We start from the raw sequence: 10,317 nt of genomic DNA, 5'->3' as shown, positions 1-10,317 counted from the left end.
TTCTGTTTGGATCCTTCATTTGCATGAAGGTTTAAGGTGTTTGATTGGCCATTACGGTTCTGTCCAGGCTGGCTCGTTTCGCTCGGGGGTGATGCACTTTACTGAGGTGTAATACGGTACATTGAGTACCGTATTTCTTAAAACGACCCTTTAAACCCCTTTTACAATATAACAACCAAACTAACAGTGTTTAACAATTATCAACTATTTTACAACAGCTCCTAACCTATTTCTGACACAGACCCACACATCTCCAGGTCGGTGCAAACCTGGCCGGTGCTGATGCGGCTGCAGACAGGAAGGTCACGCACGGCCAGCCGGCCACTGCAAACCGGGGTCTGCGCCCGGTGAAGGGCGCTCGGACGGTGACCTGATGTGTTTGGTTTGTGAGCGGGGAGAGCCCGTCACGGTGTCGGTGTCGCTGCCCGATGTCTCTGCCCGGTGTCTCTGCCCGATGTCTCTGCCCGGTGTCTCTGCCCGGTGTCTCTGCCCGGTGTCGCTGCCCGATGTCTCTGCCCGGTGTCGCTGCCCGGTGTCGTTGCCCGATGTCTCTGCCCGGTGTCCCGGTGTCGCTGCCCGGTGTCTCTGCCCGGTGTCTCTGCCCGGTGTCGCTGCCCGGTGTCCCGGTGCCGGGGTCTCTGCCCGGTGTCCCGGTGCCGGTGTCGCTGCCCGGTGTCTCTGCCCGGTGTCCCGGTGCCGGTGTCGCTGCCCGGTGTCGCTGCCCGGTGTCTCTGCCCGGTGTCCCGGTGCCGGTGTCTCTGCCCGGTGTCCCGGTGCCGGTGTCGCTTCCCGGTGTCTCTGCCCGGTGTCCCGGTGCCGGTGTCGCTGCCCGGTGTCGCTGCCCGGTGTCTCTGCCCGGTGTCCCGGTGCCGGTGTCTCTGCCCGGTGTCAATGCCCGGTGTCCCGGTGCCGGTGTCGCTGCCCGGTGTCCCGGTGCCGGTGTCTCTGCCCGGTGTCTCTGCCCGGTGCCGGTGTCGCTGCCCGGTGTCTCTGCCCGGTGCCGGTGTCGCTGCCCGGTGTCTCTGCCCGGTGTCCCGGTGCCGGTGTCGCTGCCCGGTGTCTCTGCCCGGTGTCTCTGCCCGGTGTCGCTGCCCGGTGTCTCTGCCCGGTGTCCCGGTGCCCGTGTCGCTGCCCGGTGTCTCCGCCGAGGGGCGCTGGCTGCTCGCTGCGGGGATCACGTGACCGCAATGGCGCAGCAGTTCTGGGTTCTGCGGTGCTGCTGCTGCCGCCGCTTCCAGGGGCAGCAGGTGGGGACGGGACGGGACGGGACGGGACGGGACGGGACGGGACGGGGGCAGTGGGTCCCGGCCCTGACCGACCCCTCTGTGTCCTCCCAGGCCAAGCGCAGCGGGCGGTGGAGCTGCAGCGTGTGCGGCCAGCGCCAGGCCGTGCAGAAGGTGAGGACAGCCCTGCACCCTCAGCCGCGTGTGCTGGCCCTCGGTGACACCTGGGCTGTCGCCTCACGCCGTGCTGTGCCCCTCTGGCTGCTCCCTCACCTTGTCCTCATTCATTCTGTGCAGGTTTATGGGCAGGGCTCGGGCCTGGAGTGCAGGCGCCACGTCCAGAAGCTGAACTTGCTGCAGGGTGAAGCAGAGGAGGTGCTTGGTTGGACATCTTGGTACGGTGTTTAACCTTTAGCTGCTCATTGCTTTTGATGTGCTGCAGCTGATGTGCATCTTCACACACCCAGTGCCTGTTCGCCAAGCCGAGCATGTCACAGCCAGGTTTTCTGGCCTGTTGAGAAGCCTTGACCGTGCTGGATTTGGCCTCATTTCATAGGAACAAGCTCTTTGTTGGGGGTTTAGTGTCCCAGCATGTTTCTTTAGATGAGGATTTCTTTCAGATAACTATAGGTGATCAATAGCATGTGTGGGTCAGGCCTTTACTCATTAATATGTACACAGTAGGGTTTGGGTTTGTTGTTTTTTGATATTTTATTTTTAATTTGGTCTTTCTTATGTACTGTTTGATGAGCTGACTGTGGAGATATCCCTTTTACAGATTACATCCTCAAAAAACATCCGTTTGAAGAAGTTGCTGCCTAACTGTTGGCATTTCGGGAGTTCACAGTGTGAATCTGTTGAGTGATCACTGCTGCTAGTGATAAGAAACTTGTTCAGGGCACACACTTCAGTGTAATTCCTGCTGGGCTGGAAAATCTGAGTAGCACCTTCCTGTTTATTTCATTTCTGGATCTGTTTATAAATCATGTAATCTTGAAGTGGTCTTGAACTCGTCCAGCCTCCTTTTTACTCAAAGTTATTTTCAGAGATCAGTCAAGGGTAGTTATATAACTTGGTTGTGACTACACAGTACTTCACAGTTAGGCCTGGGGAAGAAAACTCATTGTTCACTTTATCAAAAAGTGTTGCTATTTTTATTTTCAAAGAATTGTGACAATCAAAACATTATGAAACAACCTCTCTTTTCCTTGCTTTCATGGGATAAAATGAGTGAGTTTAAAATGTTGTAGCAAACAAACACTGTTATATCCCTCATTATGATAAATTAAAATTTTTAATTTCATAATTAGTGGCTTTAGATCAAACTTGCAATTTTGTATAGTAACAAGGAGGGCTCTAACTAGAGCCTGTAACTAGATTTAATCAAGTATTTGTGCAATGTATCTTGTAAATCATTCATTTAGCATAAGTTTTTCCATAGATCCTGTTTTTTCTGATATGTCTTCTGTCCAGTGTTCCTATCCATGCTTTCTATTCAATCCCTTGTGCTGTGACTGGGTGATTTGAAGCCTATAAATCAACAGACAGGAGTGTGTTCTAGAAATTGTAGTTTAAACCTCTATTCTAGGTGTGTAGAAGACTCTGTAAATGACAGCAAAAATAGAGCAGCACAGCATGAGGACAGTTCAGTCCAGCAGGTAAGATCCCTGCAAAGCTGAGGTAAATCCAAACCCATTCTGTCCTGGGTGAATCCTGGTGAAACCAGTGATCCAGACAGCTGAAATGGTGTATCAAATCCTAAACTGATTCATGATTTGAGACATTTAATATGTGTAACAATACCAAAAATGAGAACCCCCATGTTTTGCTGGTTGTAGTAACTCTCCAGTGTTGTAGGAGGGAAGGACAGAAGGCAGTCGCTGGAGTAAATATCTGGACCAGGAGAGTGAGGATCAAGATGAGGAGGAGGCAGCTCTGGGAAGGCAACAGTTCTGTTCCCAGAGAAAGAACACTGTGGGAGAACAAAGGTACAGAGAGAATTTGGTTTTGCAATTCCTGCCCCCGAGTGGTGACACTTGATTTGGAGGTGTGGGAGGGAGCTCAGCTCTGAGATCTGAGCTTGGGTGCAGGTTGCAGTGTATGACCTGAGCTGAGGGATTTGGTACTTGGGGACAAAGAGCCATCCATTTTATAAACCTCTCCTGTGAAAAGAACCTGTGAAAAGAATCACAGTGGATCAAATCTTTCCTCTTTGTGAATGGTTCTCTTGGCCAGGAAACACCCGAAGCGCTTCCTCTCCAGCGATGTTCCGGAACATGCAGAAGAAAGTGGAGTTTCTCAGCTTGTCTATCAAGCCAAAAAAGTTAAAACTACTGAGGTATTTTAGCTATAGAAGATGCTTCTGACTTCTTTTGTATCATCATGATTTTGAATTTTTATGAGTCTTTCTCTGTTCTTCTCCAAGCAAGCCAATGATTGACTGGGGAGAAAAAAAATGTTGGGGGTTTCTCTCTGAAAGGTTTTATTTAGGCAAAGTCAATGCCACCTTTAATGCTTCTATGCTGCATTTATAACCAAGTTCTCTCCTTTCTTACAGTGCAAGAAATCCTTTGTAGCAGTGCCTGATGGACATGATGGAAATGCTGGTTCTGGAGGCAGTGTGGTTCCTGCTGTCTGTGAGACTGTAGTGTCTGAGAACACACAGCCCCCAACTGCTTGTACCAAACCATCCAAGTGGGGAAAATTTCTCTCATCATCTGACAGCTCTAGTGAACATGCTGCTGCAGTGACCATGGTACTGCAAGAAGGCAGGGGACGTGTGGGGCTGGACAGCACAGCTGCTGGTGGGGCCTGGAGGTGCTCAGGACAGGCTGGAAGAACTCTGCCTCAGGGTACAGGTTTTAAATTTAAAAAGTCTGTTGCTAGCACTGAGGATCTGGCCTCAACACTGCCCAGCAGCAGGTGCTCAGTTGAGGATGTGCTCAGTGAACCTCACAACCAGGTGCTAAGGGTGGGATCTGCTGCAGAGAACACTGCAGGAAGGTGCTGCTTGGCTACCACAGGGAGGCCAAACACCCTTGTCAAATCTAACCCTGGGCCAAAGCTGAGCAACATTTCTTGTGAGCAACTCTTCTGCACAGGTGAGGAGTTTGATGATGATCTCTGAAGTTCAGGCATCTTTGGCATGTCTGTCTTTGTTCTAATGTATTTGAGATGTTGTTTACTGAGACAGTTTTGAACTAAAGGTGGTTTCACTCAAAGCCATAGAGAACTGAAGTATTAAAGTTGTTTACTTGCTTGATGATTGTTTGGGGGGAAGGGAAGGAGGGAGAAGAGACTGTTGCTCTCAGGTTACAGGGTTGTCTAGCAACCTCAGCAGCTAGAAATAGGAATGGAATTAGGTCAGCTTGGGGAGAGAAAGCTCCCAGGCTTTAAGGATTCCTGGCCTGTACAATTAAATTCTGTGATTAACTCCTCCTCACAAACTACAGCTCTTTTTCCCCTGAACTACATCTCTGTTGAAATCTCCCATAGCAACCTTTTCCTCCAGAGCTGTAAGCAAGCTCCAGAGCCAGCAAAGCACTGGATTTCTCTTCCTAAGTGTACACCAAAGATGTGCAGAAAGCAGTGCTGGGCTGCTTCATGTTTTCAGCCCCATCCATAAATAACGTAGCTGTGATACTGAAATGTTCCACAGACACATGACATGCAGTAGTATTTATTTTTCCTCCATTCTACAAGCACTTAAGAACATGAGACAGAAACCCAGAGTAGGAAGAATGATGAACCACAGTAGCTGATGCTGCCTTATCTTCTTTCAGCTAGAAAAGTGCTTTTTGTTACTACTACAAGTGAGGTGGCTGCTTAGAATACTGGATGGCATCTAGTGCTGCCCCAATGTCGCAGTTCTTGGTCTGCAGGAGCCGAGTGAGCCATCCACCCTCATCAGAGAAGCCCATGGAGAGCATCTGGGACAGAGACTCGATGAGGCGAGGGTCAGCTTCTGTGGGAAGAGGAAGAGAGTTCAGCTATTTCATGTAATTGGAAAACCAGGCAAGGCTTCAGTAGCACTCTTCAAGAGGAGACATGCTCTTCTTTGTCTCCCAGGAGTGCAGATGTTTGAGATAAACAATACATAATCAGAGCTAAGGAGAGTGCTTAGTCAGGCTCAGCTGGCCTTGCTGTGGGACTCGGTCCTGCTGATGTCAGTTGAGGAGCCTTGAATACTGTTACTGGCTCCCACAGCAAAGTGCTGCCCTAAAGCCACAGGATGTACTGGTCCACATCCTGCATTAAAAGGATTGGGCAGTACACAGCAAGGACGCGATTGAGGACAGCACCTATTTTGTGTTGCTCAAATGGCATATTGGCCCAAGGTCAGACATCTGGCTAAGACTTAGCAGCCCACATTCAAGAGAGGAACCACCTGATCATCTCCAACGGTGCAAGAGCTGCCAAACCTGCCCAAGTCAGGGACAGGTTTAGCTCTATCTTACACAACCTTTGTTTTTACCACCTCTAAAACAAGTCTGCTTGTGTCAGGCCAAGCTGGCAGTTCCCAAGCCAGAGTTACTCTTAGCTATGAAAGCTGCTCCCACTCTCCTACCTGGGGGCAGGTGTGGGTAGAGAGCAGCTTCTCGCAGTCCTGTAGGTCCTGGCTGGGGAGGATCCCGAGGCACATCCAGGGAGCTGGGACCGTCTGTGTCTGGCATCTGCAGAGACTGCAGTTCACCTGTGGAAGGATCCACTTCTTTGGATGATAAGTGGGTCCAGTCCTCCTCACCCCCCGATGAACTGCTAGACTCACTGTGTTCCTAAAATGGAAAAAAAAAAAGCTCCATGTGCTGTAGTGCTTTCCAGGCAGTATGCACATTCCTACTATTTGCCTTTAATGTAAATAATTACATCTACAAGTCCCACCACCTTTGCTGTAAATCTGTAAAGGTGCTGTATATCACTTAATCTGCTCTCATCTTAATATTCACTTCCACAGTGCATGCTAAGTGATTGTATTCGATTACTGTGGTAGTTCCTGTACCTGGGAGTGGAAGCTGCCATCTTCCATTTGTGTGGGCACAGGATCTACCACCATGTCTTGCATCTGTTCTGCAATGACATTTACTTGTGCAGCAGATTCTGTGTTATTCCAGTCTGCTTTGGTCTGAACATTCTGGGTTGAAGCACTGCTGGTTGCCTCAGCATTGGTCTTCTCTTGGTTGGCAGAAGTGGGAGTCACTTTGCTTCTCTGTCCTCCGTGTTCCACATCGATATCAACTTCAATACCTAGAAAAGCATTTGAGGTGGACAAAGTCTTAAGAGGTTTTTCCAAAGCACAGTCCTAAATGGATCAATCCTGCTCTACACTCTTAAGGTTTCTATCATCCTACAATCTGCCATGTAACATGCAGGAATTAAAATGCAAAACCTTCTTTAATAATATGTCCACATAAACCAGGCAAAATCCAGAGTCACCACTGACTTGAAGTTAGTGTTACAGTGCTGACACATTAATGAAATCTTTCCTAATTTTGTCTCAAAGAAAAGGTACTGACTGGCTGTTCTAAGCCTAAGCATTATTAGTATCCAAGTGTAAATTAAGCCTTGAGGCTTAGGACACAGGAGGTAGTGCCAAGACCAGTCACAACGACTGACTGCTGCTCCTGTTAAACAGACCTGTAAGCCAGTCTCAGGGACTGGTAACAAACTGTAGGTCACTTACCCAGGGGACTCAGAAAAGCTGCAACACTCTCCCCAACATTCTTTAGGAAGGTGACATTGGGGTCCTGAGGCTGGCTGTTAGTAGAAGCTTCTAGAAAAACAATTTCTGTTAGCACACACAAGCTCTGAGGGAAAGGGCACCTGCAGGGGTGTGTCCCCACAGGAGCTTAGTGCTCATTCCTGTCACTCACATACATTACAGAACAAAGCACTACAGAGAAAAACTAACTGAGCTACCTCTGTAACAGAAAGCCAGCATTAGCATTGTTATGGCTCATTACCCATGCTGAAAGGCAGACCTGGAGTAGAATAGTGACATGCTTGACCTAACAGCTCAGCTTGGTTGGGTTCCAGATACTTTATCTGCATCCTCATTCACTGCATGCACCCAAGCACACCTTAAGTAATCACACTTAGTGCTGAAAGGTGCCAATTATTTCAAGCAAATTAGATTCGTTCCTTTGTTTGTCTTCCCACCCAGACTCTACCCTGTCCTGCAGAACCTCAGCTGGTCTGAGGCTCCACCACCACCTTGTCTACCAGGGCATCTCCTCTCACCGTCTGCAGCAGGTGCACTGGGGGCTGCAGCGGTGGCTTCAGCTTGCTCCGAGTTCTGGCAGGGAGCTGCAGGCCCAGGATAGCCCCAGCAGTGCATCCACGGGAAGGGTGGAACTCCATGGCGCATTTTACGGAGCCAGCGTCCTCGGGGAAGCCACTGTAAAGAGTGACACTCATGTGACACTGGCTTCTGAGCAACTGAAACTCCTAACTTGAATTTGAGGAATCTCTCACTCATCAGTTCCCCCTGAGAGATTTTGCTCACCTCAAATGGATTAAGCAGTGGGCTTTGGAACATCACCATGTTGTGCTCCTTGTGGATGCCCTTCCCCTCACAGGTGCTGCACAGGTCGTAGTCTGGGCAGACACTGCACTTGAACCTGGTGCCCACCACAGGTCCCTCACAGCCGTCACAGATGACGTTGGGGTGCACCATGTTGCGGGGAGGCTCCTGGCTGCACTGCGAGCGGTGCTCCCGCTTGCACTCCTTTTTCTCTGTTAAGGAAAGGAAACTTCACATCAAGATCAGGTTACTATTTACAGCCTGGAAGTCAGGCAGAGGAGGAAGCACAAACAGCCCATCAGAACAGTGTTGACTTACTAGGTCAGTTTATTTTTACACTGGCTGTCAAACCTAAGCCAGGCTCACGTAAGAGACCTTAAACCACATGCAAAGAGGTTTTGCAAAGATACCTTCTCCTGAAACCAAGCATACCTTATCCCAAGTATCTCTTGGCATGCTTATTTTAGATTAGTACTGCACCACCTCATCTGGCTTCTCATCCTACCTTCCCAAGCACTGCAAGAACAAAATGTTTCTGGAGAAGGAGTTAGGAACTCGGATGCCAGGAAGCATTAACATGAGAACGGGCACAACAGGTGTGGCTCAGTAGATGGACTGCAGATAAAGCTTTGAGGGCCTCTACCTGAACACAAGGGACTGGGGAGCAACTATGCCCTGGGAAAGTGGAATTAAGACTAACATTGTGAATATTTAGGATACCAGTGCCAGTTTAGTGTATCCAAGGAATGAGAATGACAACAGAGCCTCGCACTGGGCCAGCTGACAGGGCCAGGAGGAAACCTCCGCAGTTTCCACCAGGCCCTTGAGGACACGGGGAAGGGCCAGGGCTGGGCTGGCTCGCCCGGTTTCGGGAGCGCTGCCAGGAGGCGCTCAGCCGAGACCCGCCGTGCCCTCCGGAGCTGCGCGGCCGTACCTTTGATATAAACACGGAATACGCCATCCCGCACGTAGGGCATCGCCAACTCCAGCTCCTCGTCGGAGGAAAAAGCGATCAGGTCCCCGTCCTCATCTGGAAAGGGCGAAGCGCAGATGAGGGGCCCGGTCGGGTGTCACGGGGGGTAACGGGGTAGCCAGAGCCCCGCTCCCCGAGATCTGCCACTCCCGGGACACCCCCGGCCCCGGCCCCAGCAGCGGCCCGAGCCCCGCTCACCCTTGTAGTGCATGCGGAAGGCGGGCGGCGGCCCGGCCCGCAGCAGCCCCTGGAAGAGCTCGGCGACGCGGTCGTAGATGGCCCGGTAGCGAGCGGGAGGCGGCAGGGTGAAGCGGCGGATCTCGCGGGCCGTCTCCTCCTTGCCCAGCAGGTAGGCTTTCACCGTCAGCGCCGCCATGGCTGTGGCGCAGCAGAAATTGCGGCCGGGAGCCGGGACACACACAGACACGCAGCGCGGAGTGAGCGGCAGCGACAGCGCCTCCGCGGCCGCGCTTTTAAAGCGCCTCGGCGCCGGCCGCGCCCCCAGCAGAGCGCGTCCCCTTCGCTCCGGCCCGGCTCCGCCCCGGTACCGATCCCGCTTTTGGTCCTGCTCCGTCATCGTCCGGAGCGGACGGGAAAGCGCTCAATGCACGTTTTCCTGCAGCCGGGAAAACCTGTGGATACGGCAAATGCCCCCTGTGTCTGCTCCCTGCCCTGCTCGGCCCCGGCTTCGCGCCCCGGGGCAGTGCTAGCAGCGTTTGGCGGCGAGGGGTTGTTGTAGTCTCCAAAGCACCAGCGGGGCCTGGGCGGCGAGCGAGTGCGACACAGGGACCTCCTGGGTGGGCTCCGAGACACTCCGGTGGGGAAACACCACACCATGGGCAGCGCTGGGCTGCACTGGTCCCGTCACCGCTCAGCAGCGGCCACCGGGATCCACCGGACCACGTGCCACCACAGCTTGGCCATCCCGGTCCTGCCTGTCCCTTCCATCATGGCAAGGAGGGCCCAGTTCCCCTTGGCCATCCCGGTCCTGCCTGTCCCTGTCCCTGTCCCTGCCATCGTGGCAAGCAGGGCCAGCTTGGCCATCCCGGTCCTGCCTGTCCCTGCCATTGTGGCAAGCAGGGCCAGCTCCCCTTGGCCATCCCGGTCCTGCCTGTCCCTGTCCCTGTCCCTGACATCATGGCAAGCAGGGCCAGCTCCCTTTGGCCATCCTGGTCCTGCCTGTCCCTGCCATCGTGGCAAGCAGGGCCAGCTCCCTTTGGCCATCCTGGTCCTGCCTGTCCCTGACATCATGGCAAGCAGGGCCAGCTCCCCTTGGCCGTCCCGGTCCTGCCTGTCCCTGTCCCTGTCCCTGTCCCTGCCATCATGGCAAGCAGGGCCAGCTTGGCCATCCCGGTCCTGCCTGTCCCTGCCATTGTGGCAAGCAGCTCCCCTTGGCCGTCCCGGTCCTGCCTGTCCCTGTCCCTGCCATCGTAGGAAGCAGGGCCGGCTCGGCCAGGGAGCAGAGGTGGGAGCCACGCACCAGCCCCGCTCGTGCAGCACCCACTGAGGGGTTTGCGTGCCGAGCATGACAGGAATAAATAACTCTTCCCTGAACCCTGTGTTTTGGAATGGGGGGCACTAAAAATAAGGTCACTGGTGTA

General features: G+C 52.6%; 2 protein-coding genes across 3 annotated transcripts; one reads left to right on the top strand and one right to left on the bottom strand.

Moving 5' to 3' along the window:
- The first annotated feature begins 1,183 nt into the window (after positions 1-1,183).
- MRNIP (MRN complex interacting protein) lies at positions 1,184-4,483 on the top strand. The gene is made up of 7 exons (XM_036391695.2): positions 1,184-1,247; positions 1,338-1,397; positions 1,521-1,618; positions 2,812-2,881; positions 3,081-3,211; positions 3,459-3,561; positions 3,781-4,483. The coding sequence occupies exons 1-7, from the start codon at positions 1,188-1,190 to the stop codon at positions 4,348-4,350; spliced, it is 1,092 nt and encodes a 363-aa protein (XP_036247588.1). The 5' UTR covers positions 1,184-1,187; the 3' UTR covers positions 4,351-4,483.
- Positions 4,484-4,886: 403 nt separating this feature from the next.
- Positions 4,887-9,150, bottom strand: SQSTM1 (sequestosome 1). 2 transcript variants are annotated; one of them, XM_036391693.2, is made up of 8 exons: positions 8,915-9,150; positions 8,678-8,773; positions 7,726-7,955; positions 7,461-7,617; positions 6,904-6,993; positions 6,223-6,467; positions 5,791-5,998; positions 4,887-5,187 (listed from the first exon to the last, which is right to left on the bottom strand). In XM_036391693.2, exons 1-8 carry the CDS (start codon positions 9,090-9,092, stop codon positions 5,030-5,032), a joined length of 1,362 nt encoding a protein of 453 aa, XP_036247586.1. In that variant the 5' UTR covers positions 9,093-9,150; the 3' UTR covers positions 4,887-5,029. The 2 variants fall into 2 exon arrangements, with proteins under 2 accessions (XP_036247586.1, XP_036247587.1); XM_036391694.2 differs by lacking the exon at positions 6,904-6,993.
- Between the last annotated feature and the right edge of the window lie 1,167 nt (positions 9,151-10,317).

This window comes from Molothrus ater, chromosome 15, assembly GCF_012460135.2.
Source record: "Molothrus ater isolate BHLD 08-10-18 breed brown headed cowbird chromosome 15, BPBGC_Mater_1.1, whole genome shotgun sequence".
NCBI lineage: Eukaryota > Metazoa > Chordata > Aves > Passeriformes > Icteridae > Molothrus > Molothrus ater.
Note: the sequence above shows the minus strand (reverse complement) of the source record. Positions and strands in the feature narration are given on the sequence as shown.

Excerpts from the sequence above, each read along its gene's own strand:
- MRNIP (XM_036391695.2), top strand. The coding sequence starts at position 1,188 with ATGGCGCAGCAGTTCTGGGTTCTGCGGTGCTGCTGCTGCCGCCGCTTC. Across the intron at positions 1,248-1,337 it reads GCCGCTTCCAGGGGCAGCAG|GCCAAGCGCAGCGGGCGGTG; the intron begins GTGGGGACGGGA and ends GTGTCCTCCCAG. Across the intron at positions 2,882-3,080 it reads AGGACAGTTCAGTCCAGCAG|GAGGGAAGGACAGAAGGCAG; the intron begins GTAAGATCCCTG and ends CCAGTGTTGTAG.
- SQSTM1 (XM_036391693.2), bottom strand. The coding sequence starts at position 9,092 with ATGGCGGCGCTGACGGTGAAAGCCTACCTGCTGGGCAAGGAGGAGACG. Across the intron at positions 7,956-8,677 it reads ATTCCGTGTTTATATCAAAG|AGAAAAAGGAGTGCAAGCGG; the intron begins GTACGGCCGCGC and ends TTTCCTTAACAG. Across the intron at positions 6,468-6,903 it reads AGCTTTTCTGAGTCCCCTGG|GTATTGAAGTTGATATCGAT; the intron begins GTAAGTGACCTA and ends ATGCTTTTCTAG.